This window comes from Muntiacus reevesi, chromosome 6 (genome assembly GCF_963930625.1).
Source record: "Muntiacus reevesi chromosome 6, mMunRee1.1, whole genome shotgun sequence".
Classification (NCBI taxonomy): Eukaryota; Metazoa; Chordata; class Mammalia; order Artiodactyla; family Cervidae; genus Muntiacus; species Muntiacus reevesi.
Window position 1 is genome coordinate 73,118,556 of NC_089254.1, and position 24,072 is coordinate 73,142,627.

The 24,072-nt window shown below is 61.1% G+C and overlaps 1 protein-coding gene across 9 annotated transcripts in view; it reads left to right on the forward strand.

Annotated features, from left to right (window-relative positions):
- CAMK2B (calcium/calmodulin dependent protein kinase II beta) overlaps positions 1 to 24,072 on the forward strand; it is a 92,599-nt gene that overhangs the window by 57,660 nt on the left and 10,867 nt on the right. For 3 of the 9 annotated variants that reach the window (XM_065938428.1, XM_065938431.1, XM_065938433.1), the window contains exons 5-16: positions 3,250 to 3,315; positions 8,960 to 9,032; positions 12,429 to 12,531; positions 12,623 to 12,706; positions 13,399 to 13,493; positions 13,658 to 13,780; positions 14,244 to 14,327; positions 15,121 to 15,163; positions 16,096 to 16,170; positions 21,119 to 21,156; positions 21,313 to 21,384; positions 22,838 to 22,882. In XM_065938428.1, the coding sequence (XP_065794500.1) occupies positions 3,250 to 3,315; positions 8,960 to 9,032; positions 12,429 to 12,531; positions 12,623 to 12,706; positions 13,399 to 13,493; positions 13,658 to 13,780; positions 14,244 to 14,327; positions 15,121 to 15,163; positions 16,096 to 16,170; positions 21,119 to 21,156; positions 21,313 to 21,384; positions 22,838 to 22,882 (901 nt within the window). Of the gene's footprint in view, positions 1 to 3,249; positions 3,316 to 8,959; positions 9,033 to 12,428; positions 12,532 to 12,622; positions 12,707 to 13,398; positions 13,494 to 13,657; positions 13,781 to 14,243; positions 14,328 to 15,120; positions 15,164 to 16,095; positions 16,171 to 21,115; positions 21,157 to 21,312; positions 21,385 to 22,837; positions 22,883 to 24,072 lie in introns of all 9 variants that reach the window. The other 6 variants (XM_065938429.1, XM_065938434.1, XM_065938430.1 and 3 more) reach the window with 4 other exon arrangements.

Here is a 24,072-nt window from a genome sequence, read left to right on the forward strand (position 1 = left end):
TGCATGCACGTGTGTGCACATTTGTATGTGTGATTTGTGGGAGTGGATGCAGATGATGGATATGTGATTCGATCAGTGTGTACATGGGTGTATATGTGCACACACGTGTGTGTGAGCTGTGCTGAGTGAGAGCATCTGGGGCCCCTGCCTCCTCTCACCTCTTGCTGGATTTAGAAGCAGTGATCTCATCACCTCACTCCCCAACAGCTCCAGCTGAGCGGGGCTCTATTTAGTTGTCCTGAGTCAGTGTGACTCTGGACCCTGCGGTGGGCAGAGGTCGTAGTTTGGGGTGGCTCCGTGTGGCCTGTGGGAAGCCCAGCCCAGGGGCCCTGACCAGGGGGACAGGATGTGTCTCCGAAGGGACCTCCTCCCTCAAATGACAGATGCCTTGGCCACGGGGTATGGAGACCTGAGGAATGAACCTCTGGCCTACTTGGGGTCCTCTGGTCAGGAGATGCTGGAACTGTCCCCCACAGTCCCCCATGTCCCACAAGACACCACTTCGAGATACCAGCCAGGTGTCCAGGGCTGACCTGTGATACAACTGCCTGTGCTGGGCCAAGGCTGTGCCCTGAGCGTTCTGTTTCATGAACCCTTTGCAGTCACCCCTGTGGGTCCCCAGATCCATTCAGCTCCACTGGCTTTTTTCCAGGAAATATAGAGGCCCTGGGCTGGAGGGTGGCCATGTCCAGGCCCCTGGTGGCCGACAGGAGGGTGTGTGGGATTCAGGAGCAGTAAAAGGGGAGAGAATGATGTGTGTGCGGGTACGCATGTGTGTATATGTGTGCACACCCATACAAGTGCATGCATGAATGTGGGAGCGCCTTGACTCTCCTGGCTCAAGCAAAAGGCACGTGTGGGGAAGGCTCCGAGGGAGGCTGATGAGAGGAAACTGGTGGGTGTGTTGGAGCAGGTGGGAGGAGGGAGGCCCTGGGCTTTGCACATCTTCCCTGCAAGCCACTGTGGCCCTCCGGCCTGTTGAAACTGCCTCTCTGGGGGCATCCAGACACCGCTAGACCTCAGGCAGCTGTTTGGTGGGGGCAGGAGGGCCTGCATGGCGTGGGGGGCTGTGGAGGGAGAGGGGAGGAGTGGAGGCATAGAGTTGCTGCCAGGCCCTGCCACCCCCACCCCCAGCCCCATGCTGCCCTCCTGTGCCACGCTGCAGACCCTCTGGGACTCTGTGGCCCCAGAATTGGGGAGAAGTGTCTGGCCTGAGTTGGCATCACCTTCAGGAGGCCCCTGGACCTGGGCGACTTGGGGAGCTCTGTGGATTCAGGGACTGACAGATTTCCCCACTCTCCATGCCTCAGAATGTCACGTGCCCTTGGGGACCAGGCTTGGGGACAGAGGAAAGGGCTCCCCGGGAGGCTGTGGCTGCAGCCCAGAATTGGCCATGCTGAGTGGCCAGGATCTGAGGAAAGGGAGAATGCTGGTTTCCAGACCACACCCTTTCCGGCCAGCTTGAGATAGCAGCCTCCCACCCCACCCCTCGCCCCCACCAACTCCCCTCCTGCAGCCCTGGACCACAAGGTCCCTGATGCCCGTCAGCACAGCCGGAGGCTCCTGTGGATGTGGGGCCCCAGTGGTCTTGTCCCTGGCTCAGGGTAGGGCCTACTGGACTGGGGGGCTCCCTGGGCCCCTTTTGCAGCCCGGGTCAGTACCTGTGGCCTTTTCCTCTCTGCCCTGTGCTTGGACTCGGGGCCTGCGGAGCCTGACCTGTGAACTGTGGGTGCAGAAAAGTAAACAACGAGTCCTCTTCTGGGCTGGACTGAGTACTCCATCCTGCTGCTCCACACACATACGTGTACACATGGATACACAGACACACAGACACACGGGGCTCTGCTCCCTTGGACAGTCACCTGCTCTGAGCCTTGTTGTTGTTTGGTCACTTAGCCGTGTCCAACTCTGCGACCCCATGGACTGCAGCACACCACCCTCCTCTGTCCTCCACTGTCTCCCAGAGTTTGCTCAAATACATGTCTGTTGAGTAGATGATGCTACCTAACCGTCTCATCCTCTGCCGTCCCCTTCTCCTTTTGCCTTCAATCTTTCCATCATCAGGGTCTGAGCTTTAGTCTCCTGGAACCTGAAAAATTCCTCGCTCCTGGGGCAGTTGACTTCCAACAGGATTTGAGGGCTGGCATCTAGCCTCCAGCAGGGGCATCCTAGCACCCACTGCATCCCCAGTTTTGTGTTTCTCTAAGAGAGAGCCTGCCCACGCCAGGGCCACTGTTCAGCAGTGCCCATGCCTGTGGTCACCGTGGACCAGCCTGGCCCTGAGTGCTGGGCACAAAACAAGGCCAGCCCAAGCCCCAACTCCCAAGAACGAATGGGAACTGAGATGCAAGGGGAGAGATCCCAGCAGGTGGGGCCAGCACAGCTGGAGGGGGTGTGGAAGGAGGGTGTGTTTGCAGAGGGAGTGTCCCTTGGTGTCCCCACTGGAGGAGACATGGGAGGGAGACTCAAGACCTTGCAAGGGTAGAAAAGCTCTAGATGGACCTTCTGGTGGACTTGAAGCTGGCTGAGTAGGCTGAGGAGCTCGGACAGACCCGGGGATTGAGCTTTCCTGCTCCCCTGTGCATCCAGCCTTGGCCCCTGCCTTTCACCTTGCTGTCCACACCCACATTCTCAGCCAGGGGATTCTGAGTGGCTGGGATCCCTGCTGGGTTCCCTGAGGCTCTCCAGGCAGTGGTTTCTGCCCTGGGCAGGGGGATCCATCCTGACCTTAGGACCTGAAGGCTGCTCCCTGGCCTGGGGACAGCCGGCAAGAGAGTGTGTGGATGGAGGTCCTACTCTCTTTCTGGGGACGGGACTTTGAGCACCTCGTGACTCACCCCCTGGGGAGGCCACATTCATGCACTGTCTCTTCTGGCCCCTCCGCCTTGTGCGGGGGCCGCATCACTGGCCTTGGGGGATTCGAGGAGGGTAAGCCAGTTTTTCTCAGGCCTGGAATTAGTCACAAAGCCTGGGTAACAGTCCAGAGGCCTAGAACAAACTCCTGGGCTGCCCACTCTGCGGGCACTGCAGATCACTGAAGCTCAGTTTTCTGAGCTTAAGAGACCAGTGTCATGGAGAAGGGTGTGAAGACTAAAGCGTGTCAGTCCTGAGTAACTCTGGAGATGGAGGTGCTGGTGGCGCGGGGGACGTGGAGGTGAAGACGGTGGAGATGCTGGTGATGATGACGAGCACGGGGTGGGGGTGGCGATGCTGGTGGTGATGGAGGGGACCTCTCTGCTCTTCTCACAGGGTCACTGGTGGGGAGCTCTTCGAGGACATTGTGGCGAGAGAGTACTACAGTGAGGCGGACGCCAGGTGGGTATAGCGCCCTCGCACACTCCCTCCCCCTTTTCTCCTGCCCGGCCCTCCCTCACTAAGCCTTGCTCCTCCTCCTCTGGCCCCCATCGTCTCTCATGCACTTTGTCCCTGACGTGGTCCAGGGAGATGGTCAGCTGGGCGAAAGCCCTGCTTGGAGCCCTCTGGGGTGGTCCTGGAGCCAGGGTGGGGGCAGGCAGCTGGTGTGTCCCAAGTCAGGGAGGGCGCAAGCCTGCCCCAGGGTGGGACCTGGCCTACAGAGGGGGCTCTCCTTGCGGTGGCTGGTGGGGGGAGAGCGGGTGGAGAGTGGTGCTGGGCCTCCTCTTGCCGCCGTGGATGTCTGACCAAGGCCTTCCCTGTGGAGACTCACGGTTTCCAAATGCTTTTGCCCAAGACAGGCCAGGAACCCCTTTCTGTGACATCCTCCCAGGACCACCTTGGAGGCAGAAAGGGAAGGCCATGGGGGCCTGGGCTGGGGGGAAAGGTGCCCACTGGCCCTCCTTCAGATCTCCCTGGGGGGCAGTGAGCAGGAAGCCAGGGCCTGAGGTGAGGGGTGAAGGGACTTTATCAGCCCTCACGGTGGGTTGAAGGGAGCTGACATTTTCAGACATGCTGTCTGCAGCGAGGTTGTTGGTGGATGGCAGGGCCCCACCTGGAAGGGTGGGCACCCCACCCTGGGCACCACCCCCATGACCCATGCTGTTGCCCAGACGCCACTCTGACCCATGACAGTTACGTCACTCCTGACAGTGCATCTCTGGGCCACCACTGCCGGCCAGCCCAGCCTGACCCTGCTGGGCTTCCAGGGAAACATACATTTAAAAGAAAAGAATAAAAAGACTGGCAGCAGTCCTCTCTAGGCCGTGAATTTTCAGATGCTTTTCAATTTTTGAATCTTCTTTGTCTATTTTAAAATTTGTCTTTAGTGAATATGTATTCCCTTTCTAATCAACATTATTTTAAAAAGCAGCTATTTGAGACTGGCTTCTGCACCCCCAGACAACCTTGCTGTCAGTGACAGCCTGAGCCCCCTTGAGAGGGTGGGAGTGGGTTCTGGTATCACCCAGGCAGGCCTCCACCTGGGCAGCAGGAGGCCAGGGGCCTGGCGGGCGCTGGGTGGGGTGTTGGAGTCTGTGGTGGAGTGGGGCGGCCGGTCAGGGCTCTGGCTCCCGAGGGTACATGGGCAGTGGCTGCTTTCCTGAGGCTCCTTGAAGAAGGGCGTTCACTTTGCATGACAGCCTGGGAACGACTCGCAGCACCCAGACGAGGAGGGCTGCCTTCTGGTTCTGCCTGCGGTGCCTCCCGGGTGTCTCGGGGATGCGGGAGGGCTTACCTTAGCTGTTCTCTTTTACCCTCCTAGAACATCCTGCCAGAGCTTCTTGGTCTTCAGGGCCCACCACAGGGCACGGCCTGGGGCCTGGCACCTTCCCACACTGTCGGGGACGGTCTCACTGGAGAGGGGATGTGACCCACAGCGGAGCCTTGCTTTTGGCTGGGAGGCCCCCGTGCCCACCTCTACCCCTGCACTCCCTCCCCCACCCCACCCACGTCCCCCAGCCCCCCACCACCTTGTCGTTAGAGCTCCACCCTTGCCCCCCTCACCTCCTGACCTCATCTACTCCACCCCCTTCCGCCCCACCCCACCCCTCCAGCTCTGTGCCTCCCTCCTGCCCGTCCAGGTGGCAGGGATCTGGATCTTCCTCCCTGGGTATCTGTTGTGGAGGCTCCTCTGGAGTTTGGGCCCCACCCCCCACAAATGCTTGGTTTCCTAGGCTCCGCCTTGCTGGTGGCCAGACTATGAGGAAGAGGGTGAGAGGCAGCGCTCTTGGGGATCCCTCCCAGCTGGCCCCACTCATTAAACCCGTATGTCTGGCTGTCATTTCTCCCAGGAATCCTGGCCCTGGAACTGTGTGTTTGATCTTTGTGTTGGTGCCTAGCCTGTAGGCAAGAGGGTCTGAGAGAGTGATGTGGATGCCCACGTATGTGGGTCGCCCACGGGCATCACCAGGAGCTGTGGCAGATGGGGTAAAGGCTTTCTCCCACCCTGGGAGGGTATTTCCCCTCAGGACCTCCTCTGAAAGGGATCTGGGCTGTGTTGAAACTGGAGCCCTAGACACCTGGCTGGGGTGGTGGGTACCTCCCTAACCACGATGCAGTCTGGCCCCCATCTAGTGCACCTGCCACCTTCCAAGGCCCTGCCTGGGGCCGTGCTGCTCATAGCTGAGCATCTGATGAGTTCCTTAAGTGTCACATCTCTAGAGGAAGAGGACGCAAGGCAGGAGTTGCTTTTCTGAACCCTTTTCTAACCAAGAAGGCTGGAGATTCCTTTGAGGAGAAAGTGGAATCTTTATTTTGGAGTTTGTGGGGAAAATTAGGGGTCTTTTTTTCAAACCTTGGAAAGCAAAGTTCAAATCCATTTTTAAAAAACCCTGAAAATAGTATGGTTCATGAGAGGTGCTTGGGGGTGTGTGTGTGTGTGTGAGAATGCTGGCTGACCCTGGGGTGTGGGGGAGAAGGAGGAGGAAGGGGAAGGGAGGGGAAGGATCATATCGCAGGTAACAGCAGAGCCTGGAACCAGGAGAATAATGTCCAGGACCGGCCAGCATCTGGAATGATGCAGGGGAACAATTCTGCCCACAAAGTGACTTTCTAAACTGTTCCATTTGAAAGGAGTCCTCATGAGGAAGATGGTATAATGTAAATGGAAGGCAGAAGGGATCTTGTGACGGGCCAGTCGGTCTCATGTTCCCCAAGGCCCTGGTCTCAGACTGGAGACCAGGGTGGGAGCAGGGTGAGAAGGGCGCCAGGAGCGGTCTCCAGGGATCCCTGGAGGGCAGGCTTCCCGGAATGGGCTGCTCTCCAGGCACATGAGTGTCCTGTCCACCTGCTGGCTGCAGAGGGCACTTGCCCATCAATCCCAGGGATGCTGTGAAGAATAGGCTTGGGAGACAGGCCGGTGCTGCCACATTGGCTGTGAGAAGGGGTGTACCCTCCACAGTTTTCTCTGGGGCGGGGGCTGCGGGATGGGCGGACAGGGCTGTGTCAGAGCTGTAGGGCTTGATTTCAGCAGCCGGACTGAGCCCTGGGATCCCCAGGGAGAGATGCAGACTGGTGCTGGCTCAGCAGGTGTAGTCACCCCATCCTGGCACTAGTTTGGAGCCCTGAATCCTCAGGAGGGGACACAGAGGAGGACAGAGGGCACCGCCCACCCACATCTGAGCCGATGTATCAGTTGGTGCTGCGGCAGGTGCCTCCTGGGTCCAAGAAACCTTCCTGCAAGGCCAAGGACACAGTGAGAGGAGAGAACTAACACGTGTCTGCAGTCACGGAGGCCACAGTCCAGTGCAGAGATGCACGCCACCCAGAGTGCAGGGCCGCCATGTGACTGCAGGGGGGACGATGTGGGAGCCCCAAGCTCGCTCCACACGGAGGAAGGTCTAGAGAGCGTCCTGAGGTTGAGAGCGGAGGCAAGGTCGTGAGGGTGAAAAAAGAAGATGGGATTGACCCAAAACTAACATCAAGACTTGCAGGGGTCTCAGCAGGCCTGAGGTTGGAGCCAGGTCATTCCAGGGCTTTCATGGAGTGGCCAGTGGCCCAGGGGACTCCAGCCTGTGTCTGTGAGGACTGCTGATGGTGTGGAGGAAGGCTTGGGGTCCCACATGGATGGCAGAGTACACAGCTCAGGTGGACAACCCCAGGGGCAGAACCAGGGTCTGGCCACAGCAGCACAGGCAGGGGCTGGTCGACCTGAGGGTCCCTGAACCCCTGGGTGGGGTGGGGTGCTGCAGTGAGCAGGTGGTCCAGGGACTCAGGGCTGAGATCCAGGAGGATGCAGTGATCCCCGGGGTTCAGATTCTCAGGAACTGGGAAAGCCAGCGCCCCCTTCCCGGGGCCCCGGCTCAGCGGCCTTAACTGCAAGTGCTGGCGCTTCCTCTGGCCTCTGCCTCCACCCAGTGGCCTGTCCTGACCTCAGAGGAGCTCCCCAGACCTCACAGCTGAGCTCCGCCCATGAGGAAAGAGGCCCCTGGATGAACTTACCAGGAGCTCCCCAGACCTCACAGCTGAGCTCTGCCCATGAGGAAAGAGGCCCCTGGATGAACTTACCCTGATGGGGCAGCCTGGAGGGGCTGAGCCCGTGTCTACAGTCACGGGAGGGCTGGTAGTGGCTGGATGTGGACCTGGGGATACAGGGATGAGGGTGAGGACCACAAAAGACCGAGGCTGGCAGATGAGAGTGTGGTGGGAGGGACAGGAGCAGGGAGGGAGGCCCTGGGAGCAGGTGGGACAGGAGAGCTCAGGGCTTGGGGCGGGGGTGGGGTTTCCAGCCCTTAGAGGCATCTAAAGGGAGGGGCTGCTGGGGGAGTGTTACCCACAAGTTTGGGCCTAGCTCCTTCTGACCCCATAAACCTCAGGAAATCTGTCATCACTAGGACTCTGAGGTCCACGTTTCTCCAGGGTGGACACTCAGGGTTACTTTTCTAGCAGGTGGAGACCACCGGTGGTCTCCAGGTGTGGTCAAAGCTATTTGAGAACATGGGCTGGTTTCTTGCCCCTTCTCTGAGTTTGCTGTTAGGAAAACAAAGTCCATCCCTCCAGCTGACCTTCAGTCACCTCCCCAATCTAGCCGCGGCAGGAGCAGTCCTGCCTGTGCCTCCCTCGCCCCCACCAGAGGGGCTGGGGCCAAGACCCCAGGGATGGGCTGTGGCAGCCTGTGGCACGCCTGTCTCTGGTGGCTGGTAATGCTGCAGGGACGCTGTGGAACCCCAGGGGTCTGTTCCTGGCTCTGGGGGCAGCTGGACACTTCCCAACCACCTAGAGGAGGCAGGTGCAGGTCACCGGAGCTGGGGGCATCTAGGTCTAGAGGCACCTGGGTCTGATGCCTAAGGCCATTGCTGAAGCCCAGGTGTGGAAGGTGCCTGGGGAGAACCTGGACCTTTTTCTCCAACCAGTGATGCCCCAGAAGGCTCAGGACTTCTCCCTAATCTGGAAGGAAGCCCCTGGCTTGGGGCCCTGGAGAGTGCCAGGCTGCCCCCAGCAACCCCAGTGCTGCTATGGAACTGAGCTGTCTAGCACAGCAGCCAGCATCCAGAGTGGACGTGAAGTTTATTTTAATGAAATGACACGCGCTCTCACACATGTGTGCTGGTGACTGCAGCGTTAGCACAGCCTCAGAACAGAGAGGGGCCCCGGTGCCCAGGGCAGCACCCCCGCACTGTGGCACTGGCCTGCCCTCTCTCCCTTGCCCTTTCACCTCTCCCCTCCCCTCCCGTTGTCTGGGTCTCCAGCCTGCCTTGCAGGGTGTACACTCAGCCCTGGCCTCCCTCCCCAAGGGCACCCAGCTCAGCCAGGCATGGCCAGCATGAGCTTGGGGTGGAGTGCACTGGGGCCAGGCATCTTTCCTCTGTGGGCCTGGTTAGAGGGGAGGGCGTGCCTTGTGTTGACCTTTGAGGGAGAAGAGGGAGCCCCAGAGGCCCCCTTCTGTCCAGGGTCTTCTCCCCCATGTGGCAGGCAGCACCTTGATTCCCTGCTTCCCCGGGGCCCCCACTGGGCTGGAGACCCCACCACTCCCACACAGCACCCTTCTCCTGCACCCCGCCCACTCCTCAGGGGCCACCCGCACTAATGCGCCTGCTGTTTGCTGCAGTCACTGCATCCAGCAGATCCTGGAGGCGGTTCTCCACTGCCACCAAATGGGGGTCGTCCACAGGGACCTCAAGGTGAGTTCCCCTCCCTCCCCCACTCTGTGCCAGGTGTCTGTCGTCTGTAACTGCATGTCGTGTTTGAGGGGAGACTCGGGGGTAGGCCAATGCACCAGAAGACACGTGTGTATGTGGGATGTTTGCATATGTGTGTTCCTGTGTGTTTTCGCGTGAAGGTGTGAGCCTATGAGAATGTGTGTGCACATGTGTACATGTGCACTGGCACATATAAGAGTATGTGTGTGCATGTGTTTGTGTTTGAAGGTGCATGCTTGCGAGAATGTGGGTCTGTGCGCACACATGGACATGTGTGTATGTGTGAGCATGTGTACATATGCATGTGCATTTGTGCATGTGTGTGAGACTGTGTGTGTGCACATGTGTGTTTGTGGGTGTGCATGCATGTATGTGTCTGTACACATCCCTCCCAATGCCTCCAGGCTTCAGGGCTGAGAGGGGACAGTTGTCAAGAACCAGCCTACTAGCACATGTCCACGCGGGGTCTCGCTTTCTGGGCTCCAGTTGAGATTCGGACCTGGCAGGAGAGACACAGAGAATGTACATGCAGGTGGGGCTGATGCCTCGGGAGCAGGGGGTGGAGGGGCCAGTTTGGTCTCTTCAAACTTCCAGTCCTTTCTACTCATCTCTGTGGCCCTTGGCTCAGCTCTGGGCAAAGTGACTGCAAATCATTTAAAACAAGAGTTGTCACCCGCAGGCCTCCGTGTGGAGGGAGGGGCCCTCAGGAGGAGCTGCAGCCCTCCTGCCTCTCCCTTCTCCTCTCCCTTCTTCCTGTCCTTCCCCCTCCCCCCTCCTCCTCCTCTCAATCTCTCCTCCTTTCTTTGACTTCAGCTTTCTCCAAGTCTGAGTTTGGATCAGTTTCTTCTGTCATTGGTTTTGCAGGGGATGGGGGGACCCTTGGGCCTGCATCCTTGCTGGTGGTGTTTGAGACCAACCTTCCCGTGGGTGCTAGGGCTGAATGGAGTCACATCCTTCTGGGGCTGCCCAGAGGGGAGTGTGTGTGTGTGTGTGTGTGTGTGTGTGTGTGTGTGTGAGAGCTGGTTTTGTGGAGCTGCTCTTGGGGGGATGTCCCACCAGGAGCAGGCCCGGGACCCGCCCTGTGTCCTCATGTGTCCCCATTCCCACTCTGCATGTGCTGTGGTCCCCTGTCCTCCCATGGGCCTGCCCAGGCTCCCCCCGATGACTGCCTGTCCTGTGGGTGCCCCTCTGTCTCTGTGTCTTGTCTGCATGGGCCTCACTCAGGGGCCTCTGGAAATAGGGGCCGCAGGGAAGAGGGCATGCATCCCTCCTTCATCCTGGACCTCACGATGCATAACAAACCTGGAGCCCAAAGCTCCGAAGTGCAGATGGATGCTCTCCCCAGCCCAGGTGTGACCTGAGGGCACCCAGAACCCTTGCTGAGAAAAGGAAAAAGGGGTTAGGACGAGTTGGTCTCCTGTCTCCCACCAGGTGTTGGGGGGAGCAGGCTGTCCCTCCTCCTCTAGAGAGGCCTCTGTCTTCTTGGCTGAGACAGACCTCCAGGAGCATACTGTGGTGGGTTTCCTCTCAGCCAAGGTGTGGAGGGTGGAGAGAGCGGAGGGGCTTGGTGCCGTCTTGGCATCTGTGAGGGAGCCAGGGTGGGGCCTGCAGGCGGGAACATCCCTGTGCAACCCAGCTGGGTCCCCTCCGTCTCCTCCCAGGGAAGAGCCTTCTTGCCCAGCTCTTCCCAGGGACTAGGTTCCCTTAGCTCCTTCTTCCCAGAGAGGCATTCTAAGTTACTTCAGTTGTGTCCGACTCTGTGTGACCCCATGGACTGTAGCCCACCAGGCTCCTCTGTCCATGGGATTCTCCAGGCAGGAATACTGGAGTGGGTTGCCATTTCGTCCTCCAGGGGATCTTCCTGACCGAGGGATCGAACCCACATCTCTTATGTCTCCTTCACTGGTAGGCAGGTTCTTTACCACTAGCGCCACCTGGGAAGCCGAAGAATGCTGGTTTATTTTCTTGGGGTAGGGAGAATCTGATCTGTAGAAGCTGGGTCAAATCCCCAGCTGCAGCCCCTGACCCATAGTATTTCAGACTTCTTTTTAAAAAAAAAATTTTTTTAAAAACTTGAAGTATAGTTTATTTGCAATGTTGTGTCTATTTCAGACTTCTTGGTGTGGGGTTTGTGGGGAGGTAGGGGTCTGGTTGGACTCTGGGAGTTGGTGATGGACAGGGAGGCCTGGTGTGCTGTGGTTCATGGGGTCGCAAAGAGTCGGACACAACTGAGTGACTGAACTGAACTGAAGGGGTCCCCCTGCCCTACTCACACTGGCAAAATCAAGGTGTTCAGAGGCCTCCCGGCCGTGCTGGGCAGGCGGGGCTGAGTATCCCCAGCACGTGTCACCTGGAGTTGATGGAGCTATGTGGGGCCTGGAGAAGCTCTGGTTTCTGCCTAATGGGCTGGCATGATTCATCTATGCCACACAATTTGTCCTCACACACCTGGTGTCCAAGCAGGGTTAACTCAGTTCTCTTGGCGGCATTTGTCTTTCTTGGTGGCACTAAGGTGGGCGGCATGGTGTCAGCAGACCTTCCTGTCGGGAGGGTGGCCTGGTGAGGGGGCTGAGGGCCCAGAGAGCCCCCGGCAGCCAGGGACGAGGGAGTCCAGCAGCTTTGAGCTCTGAGCGCTGCCCTCTGGGAGCTGGCGAGGCCAGTGGGACAGGCTGGGATGGAGGAGCCTAGCAAGCAGGACACAGTGAACAGGGAACTCCTAGGGCCTTCGGAGTCAAGTGTTCCCGGTCACAGGGCAGCAGCCTCCTTGGCATCCCAGTGGGACAGGGATGAATACCCTTCCTTCTGGCATGAGCAAGGCGCTGCGCCCCGAGACCGGAAGGTTCGCACGGGGCCCTCCCCTCCTGTGGGCAGCCAGCCCAGGGCTGGTGGGACTTGGATGTCCTACACTGCTCAGGCCGTAGGGGCCCTTGGTTTTCCTCCTTGCCCTTGAGAGTCTCCATCCTGCAGGAAGTGCCTGAACCTTCCAGCAGCCGCTCTCACTGTGCAGCCAGGCTTGGTTGGGGGAGGGAAATCCCCCTACAGTGGGGGTCTGGCCCTGCATGACCTGCTGGGGCCTTCAGGGTGTGCTGTTTTGGTCCCAGCGCCCCAAGTTCACAAGCTTGCACTTTGAGAACCAGCTTCCCTCAGCTCTAGGGCTCATGTCCCTGCCCCCGGCAAGTGGGGGACAGAGACAGACTGTGGGGTGCAGGCTCTGGGGTGCGCTCAAGCCAAAGATGTCAGCCATGCCCGGGGGGGGGGCACCCATGTGGTCAGGGGACCTGTGCGCCCCCACCTGCCAAGGGGTATTCTGTCCCCCTCTCTCCGGTGACACCCCTGGGTGTAAACCCCACACCCTCGGGCTGCTCACCTTCCCCACAGCCCGAGAACCTGCTCCTGGCCAGCAAGTGCAAAGGGGCTGCGGTGAAGCTGGCGGACTTCGGCCTGGCCATCGAGGTGCAGGGGGACCAGCAGGCGTGGTTTGGTGAGTACCCGGCCGGCCCGCTGGCCAGGGGACAGGGCGGGGGTGTCGGCCGCCCCGTGGTTCTTCACACCACCCTTTCCCCTTGTGCTAGGGTTCGCTGGCACGCCAGGCTACCTGTCTCCCGAGGTCCTGCGCAAGGAGGCGTACGGCAAGCCGGTGGACATCTGGGCGTGCGGTGAGGCTGGTGTGCCGGGCGAGGTGGGCTGCACCCACAAGCACTGCGCCAGACCCACACCTGGCTGCCCCCAACTGGGAGCACCCTCCCACCCAGACCGGAATTACTAACACGACCCTGGCTGCTGCCGAGAAGCCCACCACTCCACTGCCTGCCCCGCGCTCGGCAGAGCAGTCTGGAGAAGGGGCAGCAAGTGCCCGGATGGTGGATGGATACTGGAGGGGAGGGGGCTGTGCAGACCACCCTGGCAGGGCTGCCTCCTTGCCAGGAGCGTCTCCCCCAGTCAGGGCAGTGAAGGGGGCTGTTCTCGGGCCTCCCCTGTGAAGCAGGGTGGGGCGGCAGAGGAGCTGTTGATGCCATTCTGCAAACATGAGGGTCTCCAATGAGGGACACTGGTTGATGCTGGCTGTGGGGGTAGAGAGGAGGGGTTGCTTGAGGACCCCAGTGTCCTCATGGGACTTGCTGGCCTTGGGCAGCGACCCCTACCCTAGCCGATGTTGAGAAACTAGCTGAGGGTCCTGTAGCTGTTCAGTACCAGAGCTGAGCATCTGGCTCCCATCCCGGGATCACATGCCAGACACCCTGTGGCAGCATGCAACTGGTGTATGGCTGCACTGGTGGGCTCCGCTGGGCTGCTGGGAGTGGGCCGTGAGGGCAGTAGCAGGAGGCCCTGGGCTCTTGGCTCTCCGCAGGGGTGATCCTGTACATCCTGCTCGTGGGCTACCCACCCTTCTGGGATGAGGACCAGCACAAGCTGTACCAGCAGATCAAGGCCGGGGCCTATGACGTGAGTGCCGGGACCCCCCAATCCCTCCCCATCTGGGGGAGGCAGGCTGGCAGAGGCAGGGTGTGGGGTGACACCCCTGTTTTCAGATGAGACCCTTTGGAGAAGTCTGTCTCCTGTCTGGGGAGGGGGATTCAGACTCCCCTGTGCCTGGTTTTCCTTTCTAGTTCCCGTCCCCTGAGTGGGACACAGTCACTCCCGAAGCCAAAAACCTCATCAACCAGATGTTGACCATCAACCCCGCCAAGCGCATCACGGCACACGAGGCGCTGAAGCACCCGTGGGTCTGCGTAAGTCGCACCAGCCCTGGATCACCCCCTAGCCTGTGGACCTTGGGCCCTCTCCTCGAATCCAGTGGGTTGGCCCTGTGGTCTCCTGAGGTCTATGTGGCTTGGGATGTGCTGGTGATTTAAGGGCCTCAGTCCCTGGGAGGACAGGAGCTCCATGAGAAGAGGAGGCGCAGTCCAGCATGTGAGGGGATGGAGTGGCAAGGAGGGTGAGGGCCAGGTGGTGGTGGGCACAGGTGGAGTGGACAGCCGTAGGAGGTGATGGACTTGGAGATTAGGCAGGCAGTGGGGACAGGTGGCCTCCGGCTGCAGTGAGTAGCTGGAAGCTCTTGGCACAAGAGCCCCAGGGGTGCTGCTGCCCTGAGCCTCTCCCTGACCCCCCCCTCTTTTGAGCCTCCCCTTCGGGACAAAGCTGGTGCCCCTCGGGGCTCTTGCAGTAACACCCTCCCTCGTTCCCTCCCCACAGCAACGCTCTACTGTGGCCTCCATGATGCACAGGCAGGAGACCGTGGAGTGCCTGAAAAAGTTCAACGCTCGGAGGAAGCTCAAGGTGAGACGCTGACCCCAGTGTGTGGCCAGGGTGCCCTGCCACGCTCACATGCTTGCCTACCCAGAGGCGCTGAGGGCCCCGCACTGGGGGCGGCTAGAGGGGTCCCAGCAGGCCTGGCAGGGGTCCTAGCCACCCAGGACAGGCTGCTCGTGGGTGAAATCAGGACCAGATGTGTCAGGTGGACTTGGTCCCTTCCATGGCAACGACACCAAAGGTGCCCCGATGTCGGCTGGCCCCTCTTCAGTCTCCCACGCTGCCCGTGGGGTGTTCCTCGGGCTCCCCGGTGGCAGGGGGCTGGGAGGCATGCCCTGTGGTCGGTCATGCTGTCTGGGTGGGAGTGAGCTGAGACACTTCTGACCCGGGGCACTTCTGGTCAGGAGAGCAGCCAAGCTCTGCGGCTCAGAGGGGCAGGAGGGAGGGGGCCCTGGGCACAGAGGCCACTGGGCACCAGGCCCGTCCTGCCTACAGGCTGCTCTGTGCTGAGGGCACATGTTCAGGCCTGACCGGGCCCCTGGTTGCTATGCACGCATTTCTCAGGGAGAGGAAGGGCTGTGGGGAGAGGCAGACCCCCAGCCTCAGTGCCCCCAGGGGCCTTGAAGCACTTTAGAAGCTTGGTTTGGTGGATAGTTTAGGGCCCAGGACAGGTCACTGTTAATTCTGCATGAGGTGACTTGTCTGAGTGCAGCTGGTGGGCGTGTAGAACTCTTGCCTCTCTAAGAGGCCTTGACCCCAGGTCTGGGGGTTGTTGGGGGAGGGGGTCTCTGCCTGGCCTCAGCCGTGTGTCTCTCTCCAGGGTGCGATCCTCACTACCATGCTGGCCACACGAAATTTCTCAGGTGAGAACAGCCATCTCCAGGAGCAGCAGGCCTGCGGTGGGAAGCCTGGGGAGTGACCCGCCACCAGCCGCCTGCCCCGTCTTCACCCCCACAGTCCCGTCCTCTGCTGCCGGCCCGGCCCGGCCCGGCCTTCCTCCCTCTGAGACCCTTGGGCCTCAGAGGAGGCCTGGGCTCTGGCCGGGCCTCCCCGAGGGCCCGTCCCTGCGTGTTGGGTCTGTGTCTGAGCTGCCTGCCGGCCGGGCCGCACTTCCGTGTATCTGTCCAGGTGTTGGTCGGCACCTCTGTGGCCTCGTTGTTGTCCTGAATCCTCTGAGCACCCGTTCTGTGTTGGGAGAGAGGGAGGCGAGAGGAGGCTCCGGACACGCTGGCTGGTGGCCACCCGCTTGGGCACGAAGGAAGGGTGGGCAGGGCTGGGGGCGTGCTGCTGCTCCGAGGGTCTATCGGCGACCCTGAGGCCTCGGGACAGGGCAGGCCTAGCGGGGACAACGTCCCCCAGGCGGGGCTGCCGCCCCCTCGCTCTCCTGTGGCTTGTCTGTCGCCCGCGATGCCGGCGCGGGAGCGTCTGTGGTCGTCCTCGTTGTCCGTTTGCATCAGCACCCGCCCCCTCCTGTTACCTTGCTGTGATACTGTGCTGCCGGGCCGGGGGGCATGTTGTCACACCAATACTAATAGGACGTGTCCTGTCGCACGCCCTGCCGGGCACCCGGAAGGCCCCGCTGGGGTTTTCCAAGGAGAAAGGAGGCAAATGCTTTTCCCAATGTCAATCGGTCTCCATCTTGTTTTCACGCTCCTGTGAAAGGGGTTCTGGAACCATCCGTCACCTAAACTTTGACTCTAATCTTCTTCTGCTTCCTTTGTCTCTTCTCTTCCCTCACCTCGCCCACCCCTCGTCTGTGTCCGCCCCCCCCTCGTCTCTAACCCGGTGCTAACAGTGGGCAGACAGACCACCGCTCCGGCCACAATGTCCACCGCGGCCTCCGGCACCACCATGGGGCTGGTGGAACAAGGTAGACGTCCCGCCTGTGGGCATGCAGCTCCCCTCGCTGCACGCAGCCGCCAGCAGGGCCTTGAGAGCCACCCCAGAGGCCCCGGGAGCCCCTGCTCCCGCCGTGGACACGCCCGCAGAGCCCCCACCCTGGGCAGGGAGCCAGCATCCATGTCCCAGCAGCCTCACCTGTTATAGGAGGGGCCAGCCGAGGTGACCCCCGAGCCATGTCACCCTGCGTGCATTTGACTGAATTCCCCGGTCCTGATTCCTGAGTCTGGGGGTCGGGAGACCCCCCACTCCACTTCTGGTCTGAGCCCTTTGCTCTCTGAGGCTCACGCCCCACTTGTCCATCAAGACCCTATTTAGAGAGACAAGGAGCCTCTTTTCTGGGGCTGCTGCTGGGGGGTTGAATCCCGAATGGGAGCCCTGGGGAGAAGGGCATGGGCAGAGACTGTGCCCCACGAGAGCCCACTCGCCACCCCATCCACCCCGGACTTGGCCCCTGCCTGCCCCCAAGAATGTGCCCTGTGCTCCTGGCCGCTCATACGGAGCCAGTGGTCCGTACTGAATCTCAAACACGTATGTCTGCCCTGTGAGCCTCAAGATGTGGCCCTTGGCCTCCCAGGGAATGACTTTAAAGACCTCCTCTTGGTTTCCTTCTATGAGGCCCCGCACCTCGTCCCCAGCCCAGGAGGGGAGAGGCAGAGTCTGCCCATCTGCCGCCCCTGTCTGAGAAGGGCAGACTTCCCAGGGAGTCACCTGACTGTGACCTTGGCCAGACCCTATGAGGCTAGTGGACCCCAAGACCTCCTAGGAAGCCCATGGCCCCAACCCAAGCTGAGGGTGGCACGAACTTAGCAGGGCGGAGCTGCAGCTGCGGGCCAACCAGGTGCTCCCCAGACGGGGTTGTGTGGCTAGAAGAAGTCCTCTCTTCCTGCCACTGCCTCAAGTGTCCGCGGGGACAGGGCAGATGCCCAGCTGCTCCCAGGCCTAGGCCCTTTCTTCCCTACATGTCCAGCCCGGCTCTTTTCCCCTGACCCTTCAGGATGCGCAGGCCTGCCTGCCCACCCAGAGGACCCCAAGTGCTGCCTCCTGGGGTGCTCAATGCAGGGCCATCCTGGGTAGGAGGGTCCATGCTCCTCCTGTGAGCCCAGTGGACAGGTCCAGAGGGCCGGCCTTCGGGGGCTATCCTGAGTCAGCTTCATTTTCTGGGCCTTTCTGGAGCACCTGGGGGGAGGGAGGGGCAGAGGGGCAGGGAACGGTGAGACTAGGGGCTCCTGGTGAAGACCGAGGGCGGTGAGTGAGGCAGGCGCCTCTGAGCCGCTCTCTGCCCGGGGCTCCCGCCTGCACTGCCCGCTGCCTGCAAGTGGATGTGGGGCGTCGGTGCATGAGGCCGCGAGCATGTGCGGCTCCGCCCTGGGCGCCAGGGGCCGCTGTGTCCTGCGGTGGTCCATGCATGTGGACGGAGCCCAGCATGGCTGTCCGTGAGTGACGAGCTAGGGGACGAGGTAACGGCTGGGCCCTGTGGGCTGAGCCCTCACACCCCCGCTAGGGCAGCCCACCTCAGCCAATGTGCTGGACCCAGGAGACATGGTGGGTGAGGGGGCTCAGTCCTAGGGACATTGCTTCTCTGTGGATGATGGCCTCTGGGGTGACATAGAGCACTCGGCCAGCGGAAGACTGGGTGTCTGTAGATCTTTTGCAGTTCATCAAAGCATCCTGGTTGGTCCCACGTGGCCTTCACCGAGAGGAGACTCAGGCAAACTGCTGGGGTGCAGTGACGGCGTGGCCCTGAGGACCCGGGGCGGGGTAGGGCAGAGGGCCGCTGTTTGTCTCCCCAAGGGTCTAGGGTTCCTGGTTGGTTCACCTCAGTTCCCGCCGCATAATAATGAATTTGACTGGAGAAGACACGAAGAAACTCCCTATGTCTTCAACCACTAGTGTAGATGGAAGTCAACAGGATCCTGGTTAATCTCAGCCAGAGATGTGAATTTCTAGGGAACGTGGCGGCCAGGAGCTGTGGTCAGGATGGGGGCAGCTGTGTGTCGGAAGTGACACGGAAGTCTGGGGATTCCCAGGGAGGAGCATGTGAGAGTCAGTTCAAAGAACAGGTGTCTGCTGCAGGCTTCCCAGAGCCTGGGCCATGGTGTGGTCTGTGTCCCCAGAGGGATTTTAGGGAGCAGAACTGGTACTGTCTTGAATAGCATGGTCTGGAATGTGGGCTCTGACAGAATCTGGGACTGAGGGGGACCCTCCTAAGACCCAGGGCTGTCCCAGGGTCTCCATCTGCCTCCCCCCAGGCTCTGATGCACGGGCCCCCTTTCCTGCCCAACGGGAAGCCCAAGGCACAGCTGACTCCACCTCCACCAGGGCCCTGAGTGGGCCCTGGCTGGACTTACCAGACTGGCACTGGCCTGCGCTGGTTTTGAAGAGCTGGCCGGGAGCGCCGCTGATCACTGTTATGTGGCACTGGGAAGTGACTCTCCCCAGACTGCCCACCCTAAGTTGGGGGCTGGGGGTCAGTTTGCTCACCTGCTCAGCTCTCACGACAAGTGCCTTCAAGATGGGGTGGGCGCCACTTTCCTCCAGGCCTGTCCGGCCAGCTGGTTGGCCAGCACAGACAGGGTCCCTGGGCTCTTCGACCACAGCAGGGCTCCCACTTCAAGGGCAGTGGCACCTTCCCCGCGCACTGGAGGTGGGGAAGGGAGCAGAGAGGTGAGATCAGCAGGGGTGCCCTGCTGCTCAGGAGTCAGGCTTTTGGCCCTGGAGGCTCAGGAGTTTCTACATCTGATGGGCTTTGGCGGTTCCTCTGTGGTGAGTTACAGGGAGGCAGACTGGCTGCCACCAGGGGAGGTTTTCCAGCGTCTCCCCCGTAGAAGTGAGATGTGGCCCCAGACGCCTGCAGGGCAGGGCTGCCCGGGCATCAGGGTGTGATCCTAAGACCAGCCACACCAAGTGAGGCCTCTCCCTTGGGAGGATGAACTGCAGAGTGGTCAGGCTGGGGGGACAAGGAAAGGCCCGTGGTCCCTTCACTCACTGGGATCCTGTGGTGCTTCACAGGGGGTGAGGCCCGCCAGATAAGAGGTGGGGCCAGGAGTCCGGCTTTTCATTAAACTTTGCCCTGTGGATCCTAGGAGGAAAACGAGGGTATTGGGGGGCTACTGGGGAGGAAGCCTGGGGACTGAAGCTGCACCCAGTGTAGTGGTTCTCCAATGACCCCACAGGGCCCTCTGGCTGGGGACAGTCATCTGTGTCCCCATACAAAGTTCAGAGGCCACCTGGACAGGAAAAGGCCATCAGCAGGTGGGGGCCCAGCAGCCGGGGACTGGGCTGGCCACCCTACTGGGGACCTTGATTAGTGGTTCTCAAACTGAAACAGCATCAGGATCCCCCAGAGCAAATGAACAATTAAACTGAGCCCATCCAGGAGGTCTGGGGCCGGCCCAGGCTATGTGATGCAGATGTTGCTGGTGTGGAGTGGGCCCATTTTGATAACCGCTGCATCCCTCTGGGTCTGAGTGCCTGTCTTTCTGATGTGCCGTCGGAGTCAGTGGTCTCCGGGGATGTCCCCAGCAGCAAATTGCCCCCTGCAGACCTGCTGGGGGCTCCCCGGTCCCTCTAAGCAGGCAGCCCCCACTTCAGGGCTGGTTAGCCAGAGCTTTCGGAGCCGGCCATCGGGGCTGTGCCACCTTCTTCCGGGGCAAGGGACCCTGCCCCTGGCGTCTGACCCGGGCTGCTTCTCTAACCTGCACCGGCCGTCCTGGGGCACCGCTTGGCGTAAGCGTGGGCAGGGCGGGCGAGGCAGGAGCCGCTGAATCCCGGGCTGCAGACTTGCACTCCCTGCCTGAACCTCCACAAATCTTGTTTTCTCTCTCTCTTCCTTCCTTCCTCATTCCCTCTCTTCCCCTCCTCACCTTTCCTTTTCCATAAGGTAAGCTGACTTCTTCTTCTTCTTCTTTTTTTTTTTTAAGTTCTATAATTAAAACTAACCCCTGTGAAAGGGGCAGGCGCTGGAGGCTGAGGACTTGTGGGGGTGTGGCAGGTCAGGGCCTCTCAAGCCAGTGCCCAGAGAGGCGGAGTTGCAGAGCGGGCCATCCTGACCTCTTGGGTGGGGAAGGTTGTGGTGAGATGGGCCGTCTGCTGTGCATCTGAGAGGTGGTGAGACCCTGGGGTGCAGGTGGCCTTTTGGACCCTCCCCCAGGCGTGTCCTCCTCTTGCCCTCACTCAGAGCTCAAAGTCCTTGGTGGATGGGCACGGAGGCCTGTGTTGGCCCTGTCAGTGCTGCCAGAGCAAGGCCAAGAAGTGGCCCAAGGCCGGGGCTGCCGGGGGCCTAGGAGGGAGAGCGAGGCTGCCCTGTGTGCGTGCTCTGAACCGAGAGGCATGGCCTGGGGCCTGGCCATAGGGGCAGAGCTCCGAGCGCTGTCTGCTGAGGGAGGGGGTCTGGGAGGCTGAGAGCAGGCAGGCACCTGGACTTGGGACAAGTCCCTCCCTATGTGGGTGGCCAGCTACAGCCCACTTATCCCTGCCTGAGGTCGTGGAGAATCACCGGGAAGTGCCCACCACCCCAACCTGTTGCCCTGTCCTGCGTTTTCATCTGGGGCGAGGGCAGTGCCTGCCCTCCTTTTGGGAGATCCCACGGTCTCAGGTGGGAGGAGAAGTCTTGTTGTCCTCCAAGGTCATGGGCGCGGGCTGGGGGAAGCCCCTGTCCTGGGGACGAGGGTCCTCAGGCGGCCCTGGCCAGGCTGCCCACAGGGTGGCCCTGCTCAGCATTGGGTACAGACCTGCTCTGTCCCCAGTGGGCCCCAGGTGGCAGAAGCCACCCAGCCTTGGGACCTGAGGTGGCCCGCTCACTCAATCTTGGGGACCTGGACTCGTTGCAGGCACCCAAGGTTGCCTCACGCCAAGGGGGTGGGCTGCAGTGGGAGCCAGGCCCCTCACTCACCATGTCTTTTCCTCCAATGCAGCAGCCAAGAGTTTACTCAACAAGAAAGCAGACGGAGTTAAGGTAAGGCACCGGCTCGGCCCAGGGGGCAGTGGTTGGCCCCCTGCCCCAGCCTGCGGCATGGCCCAGTCCCCAAAGCTCCTCTGGGCCTCCCCCGTCTTGAGGAAGGGATGTGAGCCCTCATTCTCTCCCTAATGGCCTCTCTTCCTCTCTCTGCAGCCCCAGACGAATAGCACCAAAAACAGTGCCGCTGCCACCAGCCCCAAGGGGACGCTTCCTCCAGCCGCCTTGGTACTGAACCCCTCTGCCCCCCACTTCTTGGCCATGCCCTCCTGTAGCCCGGCTGTGTGGTGGCCACTGTCAGGAGGCCTGGGGTAAAGCCAGGGTCTGGCTCCCAGCCTGTCTCTTGACAGATAACACCTAGCCTTTCTAGCCCCTCTGCCCTGGGATGTGTGGGTGAGGGAAGACCCCAGTTCATGCAGTGCCAGGGAACCCATCTTGGATGCAGCGGGCAGGCCCCTGCTAACTTGGGCTCAGCAGTGGGAGCCATCAGGGGTCCAGTGAGACTGAGACCCAGGGTCCGGGCATCAACCTGGATTGGTTCCTCTGCCCTCAGGAGGCTGGCTGGGAACTCAGCGGGGGCTGGCTCTGCAGGTTCAGGCTGCAGGTGGGGAAAGACTGCCAGCCCCTCTCCTGGGTGCTGCAGGGATGCAGTGTCTGGGAGGAGCGGGTTTTGGTTTCTCCCTAGGGAGAATGGATGAGCCTGGCTTTAGCTTCAGAGCCCGCCCAGTGATCTGGAGGGATACAGGGGCCCCTTGGCTTTCCCCCGTCACAGCCTAGCAGTGGCTGTCGGGTCTAGGGCAGTGGCAGCCATGGTATTCCCCATCAGTGTCCGTGTCCTACAGGGCCGAGGTGGGTACAGGGAGACACGCTTCTATGGCTGTGCGGGCCTGTGGCTGCCGGGAGGGTTCAGGGGTTCCCCTGATGGGGAGGGGTGGGTAGACATGAGATCACAGGGACCCACCAGCTCCAGCTTTCATCTGGAGGGTCCTGTCCAGGGGACGGAGACGCTGGTGCAGGGCTGTGGCCAGTAGCATGGCCCTCCTGCCCAGGTGTCTTGTGTAGAGCAGGCAGTCCCAAGAGGTTGTGGTTTGCTGGTCCATAGGTCCCGAGTGTGCTGAAAATACACTTGGTGGCCCCATGGGCCTCAGGCCCTGCTTCTGGGACTGAGCCCTGGACTGCCCCTGGGGAGGCTAGCTTTGCCAAACAGATCCACAGCGAGCGCAGGTGTGGGGAGTGGCCTTGGCCCAGGAGGGGAGGGTCCCACATGCCGGCCTTGCAGCCAGCCCCGTCTCGGACCCGTCCATCCCACGTGCCACCCCCACTCCATGACATCTTCAAACCTGTGCCCTGCCCATGCCGGGCAGGGGGTCCAGCAGCAAAGGCAGAGGGCAGAGCGCCCGAGGAAGGGACCCCAGCGTACGGCTCTCACCCCCGCCCTCAGCCCCACTCTCTCCATCGGCCTCCGGCCGCTGGTGCCCTGGAGGCCCCGGGCTGGTCTGCTTGTTCCATCCACATTGCCCCAGGTCCCTCTCCAGCTGCTCCACTCCCTGCTGGCCATCTGCCTTCATCCTGCTCTGCTGCTACCCTCTCCTCTCCTCTCCCAGGCTCCTGCCGGGGGGCCTCTGCTCTCCTCCTCTTCTCACTGCACTCTTTCCTTCCTCTGTGCTTCCTTCTTCTGTAGGAGCCTCAAACCACCGTCATTCATAACCCAGTGGACGGGATCAAGGTACTGCGCGTTCATTGCCACCCTCTCGGGGGCGTCTGCTTAGCCGGGAGGCAGACCCTTGGCCCTGGGGAAGGTCTGGGATGTTGACCCTGGGGAAGCATTTGTGCTGAGACAGGTGTACTGTGACCCGCCCCCCTCGAGGCAGGACAGAGCCCCCAAGTCCACGGGCTGCTCCTTTGGGGAAAAGCCCCAGGTGCCGCTCTTGGAGGCACGGTTGTACCAAGTCCCCGGCAGACACGGGAGCCTGGGCTTCCTCCCTCCTGAGCAGGGTCCGCTTCTCAGACCCTCTCCATCCTGCCTTGGGGGTGGCCAGGCCCAGCCTGGTCAGGAGCAGCCGAAGGCAGGGACCGCTTCAGAGGCTCAGGGTGCCAGAAAGAGCCTGGGTGTCCGCAGCGTGTGGCCAAGTTCTGGGTGCTCCAGGGGAGAAGGACCGAAGGGGGCTGCCCTGCGTGCCCCCCGAGTGTGGGGCCAGGAGAAGGGGGGCAGCACAGACCCTCCTGCCCTCACCCGTTGCTCATCTCTGCCCGCCGCGCCCAGTGCTTCCCGCTGAGCTGACCCCTCCCCTGCTCCTCCTCTCTGCTCTGGCATCAGCTCCCATCCCATCAGCATCTTCACTCTGCGGCCAGGGAAGGGGCTGGCTTTCTGGGGTGGTGGGAGAGCTGGGTGGGCAGCCCAGCTGGATTTCTAGGACCTCACTACCTTACGCTCACCCAGACTCCCACCTGGGCCTGAGATCCTCAAAGGATCCCCACATATCCTGGCCAAAGACCAGGACGGGGGTTCTATGGGCCACTGCATTTGGGCTGACCCAGCCTCGAGGTGCTAGGAAGAGCCCGGGCGTCCACTGTGACTCAGGCCAGGGATAGGTGTTCCTGGGACCCAGTGTCTGGGGTTGAGGGCCCTGCTTTCCCTGCATGGGGCCTTGAGACAACATTCTGTGATGTGGGCCCTGATCTTACAACCTGTAGATGCCCCATTTCTGGCCCAGGGCCCAGAGCAGTGTCTAGTAAGGAGGTTGGTCGGTGGGGAGGTTCCTTGGGGACCCTGTTAAGATGTTTCTTCTGAGAAGCAACCAAGCTTTCTGGGAACTCGGTCACAGATGGACAGCATCTGAAGGGCAGCAAGCCAGGGGTGAGGGAGGAGATGCTGGGGCTACCTCCCTGCCCTTCAGGCCACCTGAGAGGTAAAGC